Source organism: Astatotilapia calliptera, chromosome 11 (assembly GCF_900246225.1).
Source record: "Astatotilapia calliptera chromosome 11, fAstCal1.2, whole genome shotgun sequence".
Classification (NCBI taxonomy): domain Eukaryota; kingdom Metazoa; phylum Chordata; class Actinopteri; order Cichliformes; family Cichlidae; genus Astatotilapia; species Astatotilapia calliptera.
Window position 1 is genome coordinate 21,255,376 of NC_039312.1, and position 22,811 is coordinate 21,278,186.

The following is a 22,811-nucleotide window of genomic DNA, read 5'->3' on the forward strand; positions in this document are numbered from 1 at the left end:
CCGTTTAACTTGAATCATCGATCAGCATCTGCCCTTGCCTTTAATTGGAGTTGGTACCCTTTCTCTTGGCTGACTTCCACTGCTCCATCCCCTTGGTCACCTCTACTTGACTTCTCGGGAATATTGCTGAGTCACGAGGAGGGCGAAGGGGGCGATGTTTCGACTCAAAATACCCGTGCCTGCGACAAGTAACCTGCGCAAATGGGCAGATATCCTTCAATCCGCTTTCAGCGCCCACTTTGCTCTGCTCACCTTTGCGCGGTGATGCCCAGAGGAGAGAGGGGGAGGAGCGGGGTCTCCAATCCTGCCCACCTTTCTCCTCCCTCCGCCGCTGACAGCTCGACAGACACCGCTGCTGGCCTATCGCGCCAGAGCCGGACCCCTCTCTTGTCCTTTCTCTCCCTCCCCCTGTGCCCTGCCCACCCCGGCGGTCTCCTCTCCAGCCCTGCCAGAGCCAATCCGCGACTGGGTGTAAGTAGGGCAAGCCGCTTCCTGGTTCTCAGAAAGGAGGAGCTGGGAGTCGGAGTGGGCCAGCGCAGGCAGAAGACAGGGGGACAGAGCAGCCCAGAAAGCCGGCGGTCTGCAGAGAGAAGAGGAGAAGGGAGCTGCGAGGGAGGGGGAAAAAACGCCGACGCACAATTTGGCGAGTAAGAAAACCTCGCAGGTGTCGAGCTGAGGACGACAGGAGCGGTGAACCCCCCGCCTCCTGGCGAAGAAGAGGCGAGAGCTGGGAGCATAAAAAAAGAAATATACGAAGTAGAAGAAGTCGGCAGGGTGGGACGAAGTAATCCAGGAAGTGTGGAGGCCGGTCAGGTGGGAGGCGACGAGCCAGGACAGGTGACACACCGGCACTCAGGTAACTATTCACCTGTCTGCCCTCGAAATGTCAGCAAACTAGAGCAATCCTGTAAAGTAAATGTTGTTTTTAGGGGGCATGGTTTGTTTGTTTTGTTTTGTTTTTTCTGCCGTGACAGCACCGGCTTGCCTCGGGCGCTTTCGTCCCTCCTCCCTCCTTCCCGGTTTCTGATCGGGGTCACGGGAGGACTGAACACGTCACGGCTACTCAGTAACTCCCGTCGACATTTATTAAAAGCGTTTCGGTTTACTTTTAGAAGCGCACAGAGCCACACATGCTCTCACAGTTCTTCTGTTTTTGTGGTGGGCGAAGCAGGTGCTGCAGCCGCTGTTTGTTACGTGCGTCTGCGCGCGGCGGCGGCCAGGTGAGCGACACGGAGCAGGGTCGGCGGGTACATTTCTGGAGACTGGGCTGCTAATTATAGCCGAGAACACCGGCTGACATCCAAAACCTATAACCTGTTCTCACGCACATCACCTGCCTCCCTGCGCCACTCACGGGCACGCGGTGCAGTGGATCTGCTGGATTTGGTCTCTTGCGCCTAAACGAGCCACCCTCAGTGGTCTGTTAATCATCATTATCATCATCATCATCATCATCATCCCTACGGCGCACCCAGTGTTTTATTTTAATCCTGTCACAATCCTGTGTTACAAAGGCTGTAATGTTAGGTTAAGGCTTCAGCCTGCATCATGGGTGGGGAGGGTTGTTATATCAGTGGGCTTCTGTATGTATGTGTGTGTGTGTGTGTGTGTGTGTGTGTGTGTGTGTGTGTGTGTGTGTGTGTGTGTGTGTGTGTGTCGTTGAAGAGGTAACCGTGTTGCTGACTTGCCCCTCTGACAGACCGGCCTAACAAGCTCAACTGGCTTGGGTTTGGTTTCCCTGTGCTGTGAGCAGCTTGGTTGGTTAAATCTTTAGGCGCCCTTGCAGGCAGTTAAAGCCCCGTGAAGCTCCCAGGCTCAGGTGTTACTGAAGGCTTCTTTATTTTCTTCCTTCTGTCTCACCTCTGTGTCTCTGAGGGGTGAGAGTGGGTGGCTGTGAAACCAGGGAAGGAAGGTAGCAAAAAGACAAGAAGGAGACCATAAAACAGCCTTTGTACTTTCTGTTTTCTTTTAGTGTGTGTGTGTGCGCGTGTGTGTGCGCGCGCGCGCGTGCGTGCGTGCGTTCTCTGTGAGCCGGTTACCATCATCATGTGATGGGGCATTTCTAACACTTACACTGGGTTGGCACCACACATGGAAGAGCCATCAGGGTTTTGAAATAATTTCTTAAAGCCAGCTCTGTTTGCCCTAACTTTGTCTGCAACATAATTAGACATCTGTGTTTTACCACCACCCTTGTTCCTGGTGTCCTAACATGACCTCCATCTTGGCCTGCTGTCTGCATGCCTGCTTTTTGTAGCCTTGGATATTTCATCATTATGTTTAGTCTTAATTTGCAGAAACATGAATACTTACTGTCCTTCAGTTAGAGAGCTGGGGACATTAAAAAAAAAGAAGCCCTCATTACTTGTACATGGTATGTTGCTAATCATGTTCATCTAAAAGGTGTGTGTGTGTAGGGGTGTGTATTTGTGTGTGGGCTTTCCCAACCCTACTTACAGTTGGAGAACTTCTTTTCCGAAGAAGTCAAAGTAGGAAGCAGTTGGTTTCTGTCGGTGTATTTTTCTTTTTCTGTTCTTCTACAAGAACTCCCCACTCCACTCCAAATTACATCTGGTGCATCATATGATAACTTGTGGGTGTGCAAGTGTGTGTGCGTGTGCGCGCTTATCCATATGCAGCATAGCTAACCCAACATATCTGACAAAACAAAAACGAAACGGGCGTCGTTTAGTTAGTCAGCACCTTGTGTTTTTCTTTATCAGTTGATCACATCTCCTCTCTTTGTTCGTGCACCCTTTAGTTAAAGGTAACAATCAAATTAAAGCGCCAGGCATTGTGTTCTTTGACATTATTGGGCAAAAATCAATAACAGCCTCTCTCACACTGTAATTCAAGTGCTCTGAGAGAGAGCGCTACACTCCTGCACCTCCTCGGGACTTCGTTTTCAGGCTTTAGAAAATCTAAACTATGACAGGAAACCAGTCACAGGTATTTTATAAACCAGATCAAAAGAGTAGCACAGAGCAGTATTAAAAAAAGTGAAACTTAGACACCGCTTTGGTTTAAAGAAGAAGTTAAAATTGTGTGTGAAGCCAACAATCACTGTACACTCATTTTTCTAGTCCATAACAACTGTTCGTTTGGAGGAAGGGGTGTATAGCAGAGAGAGAGGACAGCTGGTTTGTGTGTTTTCTTTCTTTTTTCTTTTTTTACTGCATCTTTCAATTTGATAATTCAAGCATTAAAATCTTTTTCTTTTTCAGGTGTATTACATCTGCAAACCTCTGAGCAAAAAACCAAAGAGTAAGGGGTCGTGCAAAGGAGAAAGAACAGAAAGCAAGAACCCATCTTCTCCTGGGTTTATGGACTGGAGGTAGGAATCTCGCACCTTTTTATAATATGACTTACACTGTAAACACGTGTACACTCAAGAAGAGACTAGCACTTATGTGGCAACTGGAGACCACAAAATGTCAATAGATTTCAGGCGGGTGAAATAATCAGTAGCAGCACAAAGTGGGCAGGTACAGAATTATCCTAATCTCAGCTTTAAGGTGAGCAATTGAAGCAATTACCAATAGGTGTGAAAAATACTGTTGACTGGCATGTGGCACATAACCTACTCAAGCAGGGTACGGAAAGTCCAGCAGCAGCTGTCGGCTGCAGAGCGACGGCAGACGAGCAAAACTGAGGCTTTTGTCTGCATATCACTCACTCGCTCCGTCTTCCCGACACTTAAGCTGTCAGGCAGCCGTGCGTTACCGTGTAATGGGAAAACGATTATCTTGAAATGTTGTTGTGTCATCCAAGCATATTTGAAAGCCAAGGTCTTAACACCTGTTTCGAATGGCCGCCCTCAGCAATGGAGAAGAAATTGTGCGTCAAGGAGTAGACGGAAATGAACAGTACAAGTGGAGATAACACTTGCAGGACATAAAAGTTGTGTGTGTGTGGTGTTGAGTCACAAATGCAATTGTGTGAAGAGTGTGAAAGGAGCTTGCGTCAGTGCCTATAAGGTCACCTCAGGAACTGACTTTCCTGTAACTTCAGGATGCACGTCTCTCCTAATGTTATTCAAAAGTTGTGACTACACGGTGTCACCCTGCTAGACTTTTAAAAAAAACCCATCTTGATGGCATGTGGTAGTTATATTAATTAGCTCCCCTGCAAGCTCATAGATGAATTAGACAGCGACATTAAATCGACACGGTTTAGCAGTGTTTCTTATCCTGTAGCTTGCTAAAAAGTAATAATGTAATTCTGAACAAATTATATGCTATTACACAGAATTATTTAATAAATATATATTTATTTAAAATGTATTTTGCTATTTAATCTCCACCAAAATGTCATATTATCGGTGCCGCTTATTCAGAGCTCCATTTGCACTCATTTACCACGCTGAGTAATACATACATGACTAATTTGTGCGATATCAGCCAAACATGAGCTTTACTAAATCAAACGTGTGTGTGTGTGTGTGTGTGAGGGGTATCCTCTGGAAACACTGGTCTTGGTGGGCTGGGAGCAGCATCGTGAAAGCATCCGTGTCCTTGGAATAAATATGAGCTGAATAAAGTGGTCAAACAGTTAAATATTTTATAGGCAACCTGGAAGTTAACTCCACTGTGGTTTGTCGGCTGCAGATGCTCTACTGGCTTTTAAAGATGGCTCAGGAATAATGCCAAAAATAAACCCTCATGTTTTTAAACCAGGCTGATGATATTTATAAGTTTTTGTTGTTGGGAAATAAGCACAAAGGAGCTTTAAGGACATCATAACAGTAATGTTAGACATAATCACATAGCGGAGGACGCAGTCTTCGAGGATTAGCGGCTCCTTCAGCTTCAGGCAACAATATGCTGGCTAATTTAAAAACATGCAATTAAAATGGAACGAGAGACATGAATCTCATTCATTCTTTTTTTTTTTTTTTTCTAAAGCTAAATGATTATTCCAGTTGCGATCGTGAAATTGAGATTAGCAAACAAACCATGTAATGAATGGATATTTTTGATATGCCTTCTGACAGCATAAGGTCAGATCCACCTACTGAGAAAGCTGAGCTCTAGAATAAAGATCTCATGACCGGATTACTGATGCTGATTATTATTTAAATGAAGATGTTAGAGTTTCCTGTCAATGTCAGCAAGATGCCACAAACCTACCAACATTTGTGCTGTATGAAGTGCAGTTCCAGCCACGCTCGGTGCATATTTACCTGTGTTTCAACGTAATCCAGATAACGCTGGTGTTTAAATCCCACTGAATTTTACCTTTAAAACAGCTGCAGTTCTGTCAACTTTCCCTTCCTCTTAACTGTCATAGGAAGTAAAATGTATATTAATAAAGTGCATGATGTATTGTTTACATGTTATATGTTTAGCTATAAAGAGAACACTCCTCTTTGAAGGAAGCTGGAGCATGAAAATGCCTATATGTTATGTAAAGTTATCTGGACTGAAGGTTAATTTTAATTAGATTTGAATTTGTTTATGACTTTATCATGTGACTGTGTGTGTGTGTGTGTGTGTGTGTGTGTGTGGTGGGCAAGTTGGTGTGACAATTCATGTGACCACTGCTTTGCTAGAGTATGACTGGTGACTACCATGTGTCCGTGAAAGGGTGGGTATAAAGGGAAGTGACATTGAGTGGTCTGTCAGGCGAGGAAGAGAGTCACAGACCTACACACATGCACACACTCTGATACATGCATGCACACAGTTCTGGGAAATGCTTTAATTAGGGCATGTGAGCCCATATAAATTCCCCCTATTCAGACATGGGTCTTTCAGTTTCATATGAACCGACTGAGTGGGAGGAAGGTGGGGGGGGAGAGAGAGAGAGAACGGGGGATGGAGGATGGAGTTGAAAGAAGTCGAGGTTTCTTTTTTAGCCCCAGATATCTGAAGGTGTCTCACCCTCTTTCTTGTGTCTCCTTTGTTCTCATCCAGCATCACTCCGACACCTTCAGTAGTGCCCTGCACTCTGACTTGTGTGTGTGTGTGTGTGTGTGTGTGTGTGTGTGTGTGTGTGAGTGTGAGAAAGATGACAATGTCTTCATCCAGCTCTTTATTGTCAATATATCCTTAAATAAATCCAATACTGTAACTGCGCTAATCAGATCTGTACCCGGACGTTTCCTCTATTTAAACATACATGGTTTTAGACAAGTTGCGCATTTTCACCATATATGGCGGTTGTTTCTCCACTTTAAAGCTGTAATGACACAGGGGTGACTGCATGGTGTCCGTAATCCAGTCTGCAGCGACTACAGTTGAGTCTTGCCCCCACTCGATCTGTGTCAATAGAGGAAGTTATGTATCTGCCATTTCCTCTTTTCAGTCATGAGTTTCTGTAGCATTTGACAGCCCTCCCTTGCTCTCGACCACCAGCTTCACAGCCCACGCCACCCTAGTGTTAACCAAGGAGCAGGTGGCCTTGACTCTTCTTCTTCTTCTTCTTGTAACGAGTTAAAGAGAAAAGGGGGGGCCTGAGGGAAAAAAACAAAAGCTACAGACTGAAGGAGTGATCGTGATTCAGCTCTTCTAGTAACAGTGCAATTGTTTCTGTACACATTGAGCGGGCGGTTATCATAAATAGGTACAATGAGACAACACTTCAGGGAAAGTGAGAATAAACACCCAAACATGTGCAGGCAAAGGGAGTCATTGCAGCTGAAACTGACCCCTTTCATGTGCGCTGCTCAGAGGGGAACTCCAGCTGCAAATGGAGGCGTTCATTCCAAAAGGCTGCACATCATCATCCCTTCTGGAAAAAATCTAATCACTTTAGTTTTTGTAGTTTTTGTTTTAAAATGTGAATTGCATTGTTTTTACTTTAAATGCGATTTAAAATAGAAGTATTTGTGGACCACAAAGTTTTGCTGAGATGTTCGTCCATCATTCAGGCTGCATTGGCTTCACTAACTGATCATTTGATCAGCAGTTAAAGTTCTCGTTTTCTCTCTTTTTTTTCTTCTTCTTCTTCTTGCCTGGTTTCTGATACCACAGCAGTGGGTGTTACAGTTGTACACCAGTCAGCTAAACGGTAAAGCCCTCCCTGATGCTGGGCTGAAGTTCTGATAATATTTCAGGGATTGTAGTTACAGTAAATACAAGCGGCCTCCTCCTCTTCCCATACAGTTGAGCCAATTTGTCAGGAAAGTGACACATTGTTTGGTCATATCCTCTGGTCGTCTTTCTTTCTTTTCATTTCTACCAGTCTGGCAGCGTTCACCTGTTTTGTTTTGTTTTTACACATTTTTTTAGTCTAATCTTCCCCTGAGCCGTTTCTCGATCATTTCTCGTGTGTTTGTCTTTCATTTATCTCTCCATCTGTTCTAGTGGTCGACCATTTTTTTTATAGAGCACAGGAAGAGGAAATTGATCAGGATCAGTTAGTTTTTGCAACATTTCTCTCTGTGAGGATGTGTGTGTGTGTATGTGTGTGTTCAGCCCTTTTGCAACATCTTCCTCTGAAGTGGGAGTTCATTTGTGCAGGACAACAGAAGCTGTTAAGACCCTCCCACTGTTTTGACAACTTTAATGTAATGGACCCACAATTACACACATGCCTGTAACAATATTGAGTGCTAATCTAGGTTTTTCAGTCGATTCAAGAACCCCCCTTAAAAGAGAGGGAGAGCAGCATTTCACTTAAAAGTACCGCAAGAATATGTTGCTGAATACTTTCACGTAACTTTTTGCCCCATCTACTGATTGCCATCTCCAAAACCACCTCACCTGCTCCACCTACCACTGCTGTTACTACATTCTCGAGCACCCACAGGAACACACACCAAAATTTATTTTAAAAATGTTTTTAAAAAAATTTTTTGGCTCAGGTCTACAGTAATTTCTGCAGCACAGGTGGTGATGGGGTCGTGTTTGACTGCATTGGGTTGATCACATGGTTAAACCTCCCCAGCAATCTTATGAATATAATTTTATATCCTGCACGGCAAGGCTGAAAGCTTCAGTCGGACATTATATTATAAGCGGCTCCATGAGGAGTATCGAGCAGGACAAGTTAGTTTTCATTTAGCTCGAGGAGAGAACTGGAGATGTCGAGTATAACGTGCAGGGAGACTGACGGGAATTTAGATGTTAAATGTGTGATTTAACATCTAAAAGAACTCATAACGATATTTTTATTGTACCGCTACAAAACTGTGAATTGTTTTTTGTCTTTTCTTTTTCTTTTTTTCTGGCCAATTAATTACCCTAAAAAATACAACACAGAGCGAATGTCTAACTCTAAAAATACTACTTTTTTAAATTACTCTTCTTATTATCACGATATATTACAACACATGTACAAGCATGTTATTTCTATAATTTTCACAGTACATATATTGTATATGTACTTGCGTTTCAAAGCCATGACCAGTTATTGAAACTGATTTACATTGTAAGTTCTTATATTATAAACCTGTTGACAGACATCCTCTTATACACCTGTGTGTACAGAACATAAAAAAATTAGGAAAATGATTATAGATGTATTTTAAATATGTGTGTGTATCATTGTAGTATATTGCATATGTGTTTAAAAAAAAGTGTATTTAAATATTTTATTGTATTGTTTCTGGATTCAAATTTTTGCCACTTTTTCTTTTTTTTAGTTTAAAATTTACGCAGCTGGGGGACTTTAATCTATTTGCAAATAAAACATATTTATTTTATAATGCAGGTTGTTTTTTTAGCCCCGATTACGTTGCAGTATCGCACTAGCGTCGATTGAAAGTATGACTGAAAAGTGACTTCCTAGTTGCTAATGAACTCTTCTACTGTACCTAATTTAAATATTCTCTCAGGTAATGTAAAAAATTAACACAACATACATATATATATATATTTACACTTTTTTTGTTAAACTCTTCATGTGATTTCTCATCTAAAACTAACTGTGAAGATGTCGGGTTGATTTCTGACCACAGTTACTGCACCGGGTGCAGTACGCCTACACAGTTCATTTGCTCTACCTGATTGGCATGTTTTAACACTCCTGCTAACTGATGCATTTCTGTATGTCTGACGTTTAGTTTTTTTGTTTTTTTTGTTTTGTTTTCTTGTTTTCACATGCAATCGCATGTCGTCGTTCTCTCAGTGGAAACATTCCTCAACTTCATCAGCTCAATTCGACTAATCAGATATAAGAAATCACACACACACTCAATAAGATAACATTTCCTGCTTTTGCCTATTAATTGACGCAGGGTGCGGCATTTAATTCGCCCACACACACCTTGATGTTTCAGCGTACACGCACAGCTGTGGAGTTCTGGGGCTAGAAACTGCTGACCAGATAAGGAGCTAAAAGAGGGGGAGAGCAGAGTGTGAAACCACTCTGTCAGCATGCCTACTTTCTCTCTCACACATCTGTGCATTTTCTCCATCTTAGGGTGAAACTCCCTTTTGGTGATGCTAATGATAGAGGTGGCTGCTACCCTCAGACATCTGCACACACACGCAAACGCATACACCTGCAAGGACTCGGCGACTTCCTGTGGCTGCGTGCATGTGTTCACCTCTTGCTCTATCGCTCTGTTTACCTCCCAGTCTTCATGTCATGGCTCCTCTCCCTTCTCTTTTTCTGTCTCCCCCCCCTCCTCCCCCTCCACCTTCCTCCCCTCCACCCCTTGTAACTTAACTCTCTCGACTCTTGTTTCATGTCTCTTCGCTAACACAGATTGTTCGAGGCTGGGACTAGATTTTCCTGTCTTAACCTCCTCTCTGCTTTATCTTTCAGAGTATCTCAACACCCACTCCCCATTCACTCACTCACTCGCTCTCATGTGTTTCTCCTCCCCCATACCCTCCTTACACTTGTTTGATTTCTAAGAACATGTGTGTTTTTAGAAAACATACCTCCCTCATGTTCCTTTTTTAACTTTTGTTGCCTCTTCTCAAATCTCAGACCGTTTTCCTTCCAACCTCAGATTGATTTCTCCTTTCCGTCTCCTTCTTTAACTGGGGCAAACAAACAGAAGAATTTGACTTAAGGCTGATTTTGGGCAAAGAAAATAAGCACAAAAATCTTTTTGTTGTTGTTTTGTTTTTTACAGAAATAAATTGAAACTGCTTTAGAAAATGATTCAGAATGAAAAACATGTAAAGTTCAACTTAAAGTAGTTTAAACCAATCTTTAAACTAATCATAACTAAATCGTATCTTCCAATGTTCTGTGTTCCTTAAATCTTACTACACTTTGTTCACTTTTATAGTTTTATTACACATTTAAAAAATGTTTGAAAGCCTTAGCGGCATCCCCTCATTTCCTTCTCCTCCAGATGTCAAATAGATGCTTCCACAAAATTACATTAAACTATACAAATAGAATAGCTAGCATGAATCCTGTTTCCTAAGTTACAACAAAATAAAACCATGACTTTCTAGCAGTTATTGCTCAAAAGCCAACCATTTTGTCCCTTGCACACTGTAATGTCATTCGTTAAAGGTTTTCAGTATAGAGCCTTTGGATGCATAACTCTCATGTGGTAAAGGGAAACATAAAAGCCTTTTATTCCCATAGATGTCAGGTTAGAAGCTGGTGGATATTACACAATGTATATGTGCACCCAAATGTCTTGCCCCATGTGCTGATAAGCTGATAATCCTCCAGCAGATTCACACCGGCGTTCAGGTCTGGCATGCAAACCGGCTGCTGTTGTAGCTCGCAGTGGAGTGTTGTGGTGTGGGAGGGCGAGGGGATAAGGGCCTTCGCTCTGCCAACCAAATGAATAATGTAATGTGTTCTTGGAACTAAGACCACAGCGTGCGCATGCGTCACACTTTATACACACACACACACACACACACACACACACACACACACACACACACACACACACACACACATCATAACGCCCCAGTTACAGTAAGGACAGAGGAGGGCATGGTTGCAGGGGCACTCTTAAATAAAGAAAGAACAAACTTTGCTGAGTAACATCAACTCAGAGGACTTCTCTTTTTTTCTTTCTCTCTTTTTTTTTTTTTCTAAATTCCTCTTCAGTTATTGCAGGTTGCAATCGTTGTAATTATCATGATGGTGTCTCAAGTCTTGTCTTTGACAAATTCAAATGGCGATTCAAATTCACCCCCCTCGCTGCGTCTGTTTTTATATCTCCTGGTGGGATGCAAATGTTCAGTCCGGAGGGAACTGCTGGGACACACAGCAGGTGGAGTTTGTGTTTTATCTCCCAGCAGGGACGAGCTGCTTTACTAGAAGACCTGCCCGTGTTCGTTTAGTTTTGCTTTTTATGCCGTTTTAGACACAGTTGTCACTCCAAATGGTTTTGCGCCCCTGTAATGCCTTTGAGAGCGCTTAGCCTGGCTGAAAGCAGCGGTTCTGGTTTGGCAGACATTATGTGTGTATACTCTCATCTCTTCTCATCCCCCCCACGTTTCCTCCTCCCCCTACTCTTTCTCAGCGAAGGTGTACCAGTACCACATTCAAGTCATTACCCCCAAAAAAGTAAGGTGTAAAGAAAAAAAAAAGGTTGAAATCTTTCTAAACCCTTTAAATCAGTCTGTCAAACAGAGGAGAGACTTGGTGTGAGCCAGACGAGGTGTGTGGAGGAGAAACGGTATGAATTTGAATCTTATTTTTCATGTGTTTGGCTGCTTTGTTGTTGTTTTGTTGTTTTTGTGGCAGAGGTTGTTTAGCATCATGATTTGTTTTGTTGTGGTTTGGATTAACTTTGCGCTAAATACGGGGTTTTATATGAATGAAAACACTTGTACACGTGTTTGTTTCTTAGTCACCGTGTGTCTCTGTAGGAGGAATTTCATTTCATACAGAAACTCCGTCTGTAACGAGGACATTTTATAATAATTTATTCAGAGCCGCTGAAACGCATCTGTGTGCTCCCGTCGAGTCACTGAACAGCACAAACGTTTTGCACATAGCCACGTTCAAAACTGTTGCACAATTTTTCTTAAGCCTTCTTCCAATTTAGATTTACCTAACGACTTTGTAAAACTCTAAAATCGATCCATAAACTTGTCCGTCTGCTAGCGCGAGTACTGAGAAAGCCATCACAACACCACAAGTGCTCATATTAACCAACATGGACGGACACACACACACACACACACACGAGCAGGCCACTCTGGAAAACATCTGACATCAGAATTCATAAAAGCTTTTCTCCTTCTCCCTCTCTCAGCCACAGTTTTCTGTGACTAGTATAAAGTCATATTTTCCCCCTTAGTGCTGGAGCCTGATATAATTGAGGTGGACTGGGAAAACTTACAGCCTTTAACGGAAAATAGGAGCCATAAAAATAATACCAACAGTTCTAGTTCCAGTTACCACACGCTCTCTGTGTGTGCAGTGGGATTTCAGCATATAGTCGATGGATAGTATAAGCTGCTTTTATACTGAAGAGTAAATCTTTGTGAGCAGGTTTGGTCAATCCTGCAGCTGTCGTTTTCCTGGCCTCCACACAAACTGCTCTCTCTTTCTGTTGAGCTGGTGGACAGTAACTGTGGATTTAAGTTTCCATTTCCTCTTCAGTAAAAGCAAATCCACGGCAGATCCTCCACATTTCTTTGATTTCTTTCTTCTTCTTTTTAAAAAAAAATACATTTCGTATAACCTGCAGGTTTTTTGACCAGTGGCCTTGCAGTTAGATGGAGATCCAAAAAATGATTTGAAGTTGTGATCTGTATATTTAAATAAACAAATAGATCTTTGTTGTTAAAAGAGAGGAAGAGTGTGCACATAATGAAAGCAAGGGATGAGGAAACCGTCAAGTTGCAGAGGTGGTACATTCCTCCACCGTCGACAAAGAGTAGGAGGTGAGAACAAAAAAAAACTAAGAAAGAGATGAGATACAATTGTTGGAAAGATAACATCTGTCGCATTAAATGTACACAAAATCAACACAATCCAAAATTCCATGGGTTAAAAAACTTGACTTTTATCTACTTTGCATGCTCACTTTATTTGTGTGTTTTGGCGAGAGTAAGAGTGACGTTCAAAGACACGCCTAAAGGCAAACAGTCCTATCACTTATTTGACTTTTAAGGTAACAAGTCCTGTTTAACATGAATAAACTAAGAGTGACAGTTATTAAGAGTTAGGCTAATAGCTGAGCACTTGCTTGGAAGCTTTCAAGTGCATGACAATATGCGTTTGTGGTATCAGCCTGTGGGCTGGTTTAACATTAGTTACAATGTGTTGCAAGATTCAGCAACTTATGCAGACATGTCCTTCGTAAGCGACGAAAACAACCAGAAACAAAGTCACAAGGAACAAGAAGGGGGGGAGACACAAAGAGTGTGTAGTTTGTGGCTGTGCATGTCATAATGTGTCAGTATTAAGTGACTCACAGGCAGACAGAAAATTGATGGGAATCGTTGAAACTTCTATGCAATCTTATTATTTTCCGAATACGTCTGTGTTCTGAGGAATATGCCTAAAATAACAAGCTTGAACCACCAACCTCCCATGATGCTCTTTTTTTTTTTTTTTTTTTTTTTTCTCTCTGTCTCTCTCTCTCTTTCTCTCTCCCCTGTGCCGGAAATTTAATGTGCACCGTTGTTTGCTCCTACCAAAACCCCTTTGTTTCTCGCTTTTCTGCAGGGCTTCAATTTCTGTTTTTTGAGTGACTTTTTGCTTGCTGAGAAGCATTTCCAAATATTGCACTGTGTGCTCTGTGTTTTGTTTTTTGTTTTTTTTTTTTGTTTTTTTTGTTTTTTTAAATAAAGAATCTGATTTTAATGGCGTGATTACCAGTGATGGAGCTGTTTGAACACAATTTTCTGCTCCAGTATCCTATCTGCTTAGTTTCCACTTTTTTTTCCTCTTCATTATCTGTTCTATGATGGCCTAAAACGTTTTTTTTTTTTTTTTTAAATGTTATTTTACAAATTCAGAATTGTCCGTAAAATTTCAGGAAACTGTGAAAAATGGATGTTGCAAAAGGGACATTTTTATCCTTCTTTGTCCAGCACATGCTCTAAAAGTCAAACTTATTCAGTTTGCAGGAATCTAAGATGAGGAAAAGCGGCTAACCCTCATTTGTAATAATCTGAAAATGTCTGATATTCCAAGTCTGAGAAATGTGAATTTTAAAAGAAAAAGTTAGGTGTCCAAATAAACAAAAAACAAAATTGAGAAGGCCGTCTGAACGTCTTCACTCTTCTATATCAGCAGTTAGCCCTACATGTCGTCCTTGATGCCTCAAGTTCAGCGAGATAATTCTTTGTACAAGTGCGTTGGCTTCAGAAATATTAGTAAATATTTGTAACAGAATCTTTGGTGGTATTTTCTGACAAGTACCCAGTGACGTTCAACACGCCTAAGTTTCAAAGGAAGAGCACTTTGCACCAGTTTGTCTCAGTGGTGCAATGTGATATGGTTTAACTCTCATATTGCACCTACCTCACTGTTTTAATATGACTCACAATGCCAATATGATTTTGGTTCTTACACGTTTTTTTTTTGCGTTCTTTGATTTTACCAAAAAATACTTTTTTCTTCTATTTTTTTACATTTCACATGGTTTTGGTTGCATGTGCTTATTTCCTTCCTGCGAAAGTAGTTGTACTAATGTGCATGGTCTGAAGCCGGATGGGTATTAATGCACAGCAACCGCAGCGATGCCATAACCTTAGCCGCGTTGCGATCCACGTACCTGTTGGCCTCATACTTGTGAACAGGGAGGGGACGGCAGGAAGACTATGTTTATCGGAAAGTGTTCGGAAAATGGGCCGTTGGGTTTTGGAGAGAGGGGGCGCGTAGGCGACTTTGGGGGGGGAGGGGTATCTCTCAATGTGTCTTCGTCACCCTGCACCCTCTTTTGGTACGACAGGAAGGAGAGTGAGTGACAGAATGTGCGAACGAGGTAGACATCCCCAAGGATGAACGCTTAACCCCGACTTCTGACAAAGAGATCAGACCTTTTAAGTTGTCTGCACATCTGAAGGAAGGAGGAAATAGGAAAAAAAGAGTGGTTTTGAAAGAGAAAGGCAGAGCGAGGAGGAAAGTGAAGGAGAAGACTTGCGAAGAACGAAAAGATGGAAGCCGTGAGACAGACGCTGCCTCGTCTCCAGCTGACGGTCCCCATGCCCATAAAGAAAGGGAAGGTAGGACTAACATTTACGACCTCTGGGTGGGTTCGTCCTCTCACCTTCGCACGAGAAAGAGACGGTTTGAGAAATCAAAAGGACCACAAAGTTTGCAGAAAGGTACCGGCAGGTTCTTGATAGGCATTTCATTAATTGCCTGTACTTTTATTTTCTTTTCTCGTTGTTGAATGGGTGGGGTGCATTTCTGCGTGACTTAAATAGCCTGTCGTTAAGATCATCACATAACTGGTTAAATCTAACAATGGTGGGTGGGGGGAGCCACAGATTGGCACGCTATGTGTGCAAGTGCTCATGTGTACTGTGTGTGTGTGTGTGTGCCTGTGTGCTCTTGTGCATGCACGTGTGTGTTTAATAGGGTGTGTTTTGGAGCAGGTTAGTCAGGTGGATGTACTGTTGTTGAGCAGAGCCCTCTGGGCACTGTGTGAACACTGTTATTGGATGGCCAGGGGGCTGCCAGTTGCTATGGGAGGGAGACGAAGGGCAGGGAGGGGGAATCTGGAGCGTGAGTTGTTTGTGGAAAATCTGGTCTGCTCAGGTGTGTGAAGAGATATTGTCGACCAGGTACAGTGTGGACAGGGTGAGGTGCGAGCTTAGGGATCCAAAGAAGGGAGTTGTTGGGTCTTATTACTGTCACATCTCACAAAGGGAAATAAAGAAAGTCATTGTCCTTGCTTGACGTTCATTACGGGATTTTACGTTCAACCCACCGCTCATACTTCTTGTCGAAAAACTGGTTTCTAACATATCCTCACGCCACTTTTAAAAGACAAAATACAAAGACCGCGTTATGAGAGTCACCGATGGACCTGTTGCAACTCTAAAAATTTGTATTTGACGTCAGATTATTTTCGTCTTTATTAAAGCTTATAATTCTCTTACTGGTTTTTTTTTTTTCCCTTCCTCATTCTTTCACTGGTACTCCCCCTTTCACCCACTCTAGCCTGTCACTTCCTCCCTTGCTTGGGTTTTTTCCTTCTCTCTCTCTTCCATCAGCCCCTCTCTACCTGGTATTTTATTTCAATCAGCTAATGTTATAAGGGTTTCACACGAATTAACCTACTGCCCTCTCGTTACGACGCCTACAGCACATTACATAACCTTGTGTCCTTTCCTCATCTTCACTGTCGTTTTTGTTTTATATTTCCACCGTGTCACACATGATTTTATTTTTCTGCTTCCTCTTGATTTTTGTATTTCATTTAGCTCTCATTCAGTTGCCTTCATTTGAACTTTTTCTCAAATGCCCAGACCTCTCGACATCCACCAAAAATCACCACCTCCTGATTTAGTAACCTGGATCAAAAGCACAGGGAGAGTGAGGCGAGGAGGATCATGAGGCAGAGTTGTTGTTGTTGTTGATCCCCGTTTAAACTGTACGTCAGGTGAAAGGGGAATCCTAGCCTCAGTGACACTTCGAGATTTATTTTTGGGAGATTTAAGTATGACTCTGTGAAGGATGGTCTCTTATTTTTTAGAAACTACACAGCAGTAACCTGTCTTTCTTTAAAAAAATGAGCCTGTAATTTGCTCACCCCTCTGCTTCTGCACATAAATTGAATTACCTTTCTTTCATGTAGGTGGCAATGTCTCCAGGAGAGGACGGGCTGATTGGGATTCCCTTCCCGGAGCACAGCAATGAACTGTTGTCCCACCTCAATGACCAGAGGAGGACAGGGCTCCTGTGTGACCTCACCCTGACTTCCCGCGGGGCACGCTACCCGACGCACCGCTCGGTCATGGCTGCCGTCAGTCTGTACTTCCGCCGACTGTTTGGTACAGAAGAAGCGGGCGGCGAGGGCGGAGGAGGTTTCAGCGTTTGCCAGCTGGATTGTGTGGCACCAGACGCCTTGGACGCCCTGCTGGAGTTCGCCTACACTGCCACTCTGACGATCCCCAGCTCTGGGATGAGAGATGTGCTGCGAGGGGCTCAGCTTCTGGGCATCCAGTGTGTGGCTGACGCCTGCAGAGACATCCTGGGGGAGACGGCAGAGGCCGAGGGGGAGGCAGCAGAGGAGCAGAGAGTTCAGCACACAGCTACTGATAGAATGGTAGGGGGAGAGAGGGTAATAGAGAAGGCCTCCAGAAGAAAAACAGACAGAAAAAAGGTGAAAAAAATTGGGCCATATCACAACATCAACTCCTCACCTTTGAACCCGCCGCCTGCTTCTCCCATCTCGCATCCTTCACCTGCATCCGACAGCTTCCGCTCTCTGCCTTCTACTCAGCCTCCTAGCCCCGAACGCCACGAGCTTCGCCTCACGCCTGGCCAGAACGGAGATCCTAAAGAGATTAGAGAACCTGGCAGAGGGGCTACACTAAACGGAGGGCTCCCTTATTGGCTACAAGACCGCCCTCGTATAGCCCACCCACCTCCCATACCGCCCCTAAATGACAAGCTGTCAGGGGATGAAGAGATTGAGGGTTTGGGCGAAGATGGTATGCCGATGGGAAGCACCTCCATGCCTACCTCTGTAGCTGATCGTGGTGCAGCCCCCTCAGTAGTGGGAGGGGGGAGAAAGAGGAAGTCTCAGACCCCACAGCAATGTCCTGTCTGCCAGAAGATCATCCACGGAGCAGGAAAACTGCCACGACACATGAGGACGCACACTGGAGAGAAACCCTTCCAGTGCAGTGCTTGTGGAGTCCGCTTTACCCGGTACAGAAACTTCTTACTACGATAATCAGAATGTGCTCGGTTGTTGTTGGTTTTTTCATCTTTTTTTAACTCTTTCTACCTCTTCATGATTTTGTCTTCTGCTCTATTTTCATCAGCAATGATAAGTTGAAGATCCACATGAGGAAGCACACAGGCGAGCGCCCGTACCCCTGCCCCCACTGCCCTGCTCGGTTTCTGCATTCCTATGACCTCAAAAACCACCTGTCCCTCCACAGTGGGGCGCGGCCCTTCGAGTGCCCACTTTGCCACAAGGCGTTTGCCCGGGAGGACCACCTCCAGCGTCACCGCAAAGGTCACAGCTGCCTGGAGTTACGCACGCGTCGCCCCAGACGTGGGCCCGAGCTTGTGGAGGATGAGATCGGTGACGGAGGCAGGAGGGAGCAGTCCAACCATCTGGAGGCTATGTCTTTACAGCCCCACTCCTCTACGTTCATCCCCCGCACAATGCTGGAAGGGGGAAGTGGCTCCGGCGCCGGTCCTCTAATATTTCCAGGTGACATCGAGAGGGAGCACTCTCTCGCCCTTCAGGCTCTGGCCCAGTTTGGGTCTCAGAGGCTGGCCAGCTACCCCGAGCTTTTCCTACGAGGGCTGGACATGCGAGCAGGCAGGGAGGCGGAGGGAGAAGATGCAGGAAGAACCCGCTCGCCAGCTACACATCGCGACCGGTGGGCCGAGGAAATGGAAGAGGAAATGGGAGACGAGGAGGCAGAAGAAGAGGAATAGTGAAAACAGAACGTCTGTTTGACTGATCAAGTGTGTGTATGCGTGTGTGGTAAAACATCCACAATAAAAAAATAATAATAATAAGATCACTCAGGTGGCTGGACTAATTACCTGCTGCTCACCGATAGAGAGCGCTTAAGAAAACAAAGATTAAATGAAAAAATATAATAAAAGAAAAATTGCAAAACGGGTTTTCTGCGATATTTTAAATGTTTGTCTTCTGGTTGTTGGCATTTGATTGAATTTTTCTTTTAAAATGTATTTCTTGTTTGCCGTTTAATTTCATTTACTTTAGGTTTGAGCTCTTTCTTATGTCTTGATTTTATTTTTGGAAGCTGGTGTGTGTCAGTGTGTGTGTGTGTGTGCGCGTGTGGTTCCTGGGATGCTTTTTACTATGCAAACTAAAATCCAGGGCTGCGGCATGGAGTGATAGTTTAAGATGTATATTTTAGTTACAAAATATGTTGATTCAGGTGCACTTCAGGAGTCATATCAGCTGGATCACAACAATGAGTTTGTGTGCCCTGTCCTCTGGTGGTTATCAGTGGAAATGCAGTCTAAGTAATTAGACTTTTTCTGTGCATTGAAAGCAATAATCTTACCTTCTTTTTTTTTTTTTTTTTGTTGTTAGTTGTTGAGTGAGCTTTGATTTGGTGCATAAACCAAAGATTTTAGGTTTTCTTAAGAGGAGATGAGAGAGGTGAACTGTAGCCAATGTTGGGTTTGAAGGCAAGAATCTTCCCAACTGTTTTGATAGCCATGAGAAAGAAACCTGCTTCTATATTTGAGTGTTTAAGAGCTGCAGAGCTCTGTGTTAAATGCCTGACCAAAAAGAGACAAAGTCTGGGTCAATGAGTTGATGCTGATAAATGGTAAAGACAATTCTCCCCCCCACTCCCGAGAAGCTGTGGACTAAAGTCTTCCAATGCACTCACTCGGGTTCTTTGATCGAAGACGACGTGCCCCCACGCCCTTTCTCTATTTATTTATTTATTGATATTTATTAAGGTTCTTCCGCTCAAACTCTTTTGTAAGACCAAATAGAGGGTTGGACACAGATCTGATCCGCTCCTCATCCAAGCTGCATTATGCTAAAAATCTTTCCTTGTGGTCTCCATACACCTCAAAGCCTTTTTACAGGCAGTGTCTTTGTTTTGGGTTTTTTTGTTGTTTTTTTTGGGCCATTCATCCTCAAATGCATTCTTTGCACATTTAACCCCATCAGGTTCCATAACACAGGCACATTCCAGAGAGAAGGGAACAGCAGTATCAGGGGTTGAAACCCTCCCTCGTAAACGGACTTTTCAGCACGCTCTTCAGTTGTTAACTCAACATGTATGGTACTGTATCACATGTTGTTGCATGGCAGTTCTTATAGATCGGCCTAAAGGGGGCCGTTGTCTTTTCAGTTCATTCGTTTTTGACCAAAAGCTTTTTATCACCCTTTACCTGAAGCAGAACCTTCACGGGGTGTGATGCAACCATCAATTGCTTGAAGTGACAGCGTTTGTTTTTATTTTCACTTTCATTGAAATCTGCATTTTCAGAGCCCGCTGTATCAGCCACGCTGATCTGGCCTTGTGTGCACTGTCAGCTCTTTTCCTTGTAGTGAAACCTTTTCTCTGTTTCCAGTTTGTTTTGCACTAAGAGATTTTGGAGCTTCAAGCTTTTTTTTCTTTTATTTTCCTTTAAAATCTTTTCCATTCACTCACTTACTACCATTTAAAAAATTGTGATTCAACTAGAGAATACTTCTTTAAAACCCACATGCTTCCTCCTGTATATTAGTACAGATATTGTCAAATATAATATATACATGTATATATATATTGGGATGAAGTTGCCTTAGGTTTTGGTTTGTTTTTTGTTTTTTTTGTGCTGCAACTATTCTCAGGAAATCTTGAGCAATGCACTAAGTGATTAAATAAAATATCGAATGGGAAGAAACTGGTGCTGCAGGGTGATTGACACTCTTCATACTTGTGTAATGCCAGTAGTTTCATATTTGCTTTTATATCAAGTTGTTTGATGTTTAAACCACGAATGAATGAATTAAAATGTAGGTGAATACGAGTAGTGACAGTAAACTACTGGCCTTACTAGAACCAGTCTTACTGGAATGGCAGTATGACGGTTGGTATTGGGCATGAAGGGTGTTGGTACTCCCAGTCGGAGCTTTGTGAATGAATGTGGTTTAACTGATGCCAGCTGTGAAGTGTGAGTTTCTATGTGAGCTGTTTTTTGTTTTCCTGGCTTCGGTGAAGGGACATGGGGTACAGTCTGAGCAGAGACCCCGCTATCAGGGATACATTTTTGTCTTTCGGTTTTTAGTGGACCTTCTCAGTGATATGAATTCATTTTCCCAAGATTTGTTTCAGTTATTGTAAAGAGAATAAATAAAGATATCTAAGCTTGGCGTTTCTGTGTTACTGTTATTTTGTTTTTTTTACTTTTTTACTATTTTTTTTTTCTTCCCATATCTGCCCCCATCTCACCCTATCCCCAGTATCCTCCTCCTATCACACCAACCTTCTGCATATCCTCCTTCACTACGTCCATGAATCTTCTCTAGGCCCTTTTTCTTTTCCTCCTGCCTGGCAGCTCCATATATCTAATGTCCTTCCTCTGCATATGTCCAAACCATCTCAGCCTTGCTTCTCTAATTTTGTCTCCAAACTGCTCAACCTGCGCTATCCCGTTGATATTCACATTTGTAATCTTGTCCATTCTGCTCAGTCCCCCCAAAAATCAGCATCTTCAACTTAGTAGCACTAAGGAGGCAGAGCTTGAGGAGTCTATCTACAAAACATACGTTGGAACAGATCTCACAACAATCTTGTAAACTTTGCCTTTCACTCTTGCTACTATCCTTCACCCCTCACACTCGGATCCACCCACTCCATCCTGCCAGCACTCTCTTCTTCACTCTCTTGTGCACTGCTTGCTTTTTGATGGCTAACCAGAGGTATATAAACTCATCCACCTTCACTACCTCTATTCCTCACATGTTCACCTTCCACCTCTCATTCACACGTGTATTCTATCTCGTTTGTACTGATTTTAATTCATCTTCTCTCCAGAGCATAACTCCACCTCTCTGGGATCTCCTACACCTGCTCCCTACTCTCCCTATAGTTTACAATGTCATCTGCAAACATCATAGTCCACAGAGACTCCTGCCTGACCTTATCAACCTGTCCATCACCACTGCAAACAAGATCCACAAAGACACGGTGCAGCTCCTGACTTTCTCTATGCTTCTGCATCAACACTGTCAAAGCAAACAGCAGTGCTCTTTCTCGGAACGAAGCCATACTGCTGCTCGCTGATCATCACCCTTGCTCTTTAACCTAGCTTGAATAACTCATAGTTTCATGCTACGGCTCATCAACTTTATTCTTCTGTAATTACGACAACTCTCCACATCACCCCAGTTCTTAAAGATCAGTAGCAGTACATTTTTTCTCTACTCGTCAGGCATCCTCCAACTGTCCAAGATTATGTCAAACTCATTAAAAAGTCTGCTGCTACCAGCATCTCCATATCTCTACAGGTACTGTATGTCAGTAGGACCAGCCATCTTTTCACTCTTCATCCTCTTCATAGCTGCTCTCACTTCCTCCTTACAAATTCCGCTGCACTTCCTGATTCTCTAACTGCCCTCCATCTGTCCCTCTTCTCTGGGGTTTAAAAACTAGCACATAGGCAATTTTCTAAGTCCGATGTCAAAATCCACGGAGAGTTGAGAAATAGTATAACGCACTATATCTGTAATACTAGTGAATTTAAACTTAAACTAAAAGGACCCCCCAACATTTAATAATTAAATAGTTGTGACTGAGCTGTGTGGGCAGAAAAAAAGTGCTGCTGTTATTTTTAACATTCTTGTGCTGACATTTCTTGTTAAGTGCCAGTAAGTGATCTGTAATATGAGCTAATCTTGGTGAAATATCACCTCACTGAGGTGTCAGTTATGCTTTCAATGGCATTGTCAGAAAAGGTGAAAAGTGATGGGAAATGAAGCGTGCCTGAGCTAGTTGACAGGAACGTATAGACTGAGCTGGCACTGTGTTTTCAGTCAGCGATCACTGTTTGTTTACAAAGTTCATCGTTATGCTGACAGATTAAAGAGTAATTGTTTCAAATATTCGTTTGTCCCGATTCCAGACAGATTATTTAATGATTCTTTTTGTTTTGTTTGGATTTTTATAGAATCGAATTGATTATTTATGCTATTGTTACTTTAATATCGCCTCCGTCAGTGCGCCCCAGGGCAGATTTGGCTACAATGTAGCTTGCCATCACCAGTGTGTGAATGTGTGTGTGAATGGGTGAATGACTGATTGTAG

At 43.1% G+C, this 22,811-nt stretch overlaps 1 protein-coding gene across 1 annotated transcript; it reads left to right on the forward strand.

Moving 5' to 3' along the window:
* The first annotated feature begins 374 nt into the window (after positions 1–374).
* Positions 375–20,879, forward strand: zbtb7b (zinc finger and BTB domain containing 7B). Its single transcript, XM_026185311.1, has 4 exons — positions 375–856; positions 3,225–3,334; positions 16,640–17,718; positions 17,835–20,879. The coding sequence occupies exons 3-4, from the start codon at positions 16,646–16,648 to the stop codon at positions 18,460–18,462; spliced, it is 1,701 nt and encodes a 566-aa protein (XP_026041096.1). The 5' UTR covers positions 375–856; positions 3,225–3,334; positions 16,640–16,645; the 3' UTR covers positions 18,463–20,879.
* The last annotated feature ends 1,932 nt before the right edge of the window (positions 20,880–22,811 follow it).

Bases quoted from the DNA above. Each gene is read 5' to 3' on its own strand.
- zbtb7b (XM_026185311.1), top strand. From the start codon at position 16,646: ATGTCTCCAGGAGAGGACGGGCTGATTGGGATTCCCTTCCCGGAGCAC. The intron at 17,719-17,834 runs GTACAGAAACTT...TATTTTCATCAG, and splicing joins TGTGGAGTCCGCTTTACCCG to CAATGATAAGTTGAAGATCC.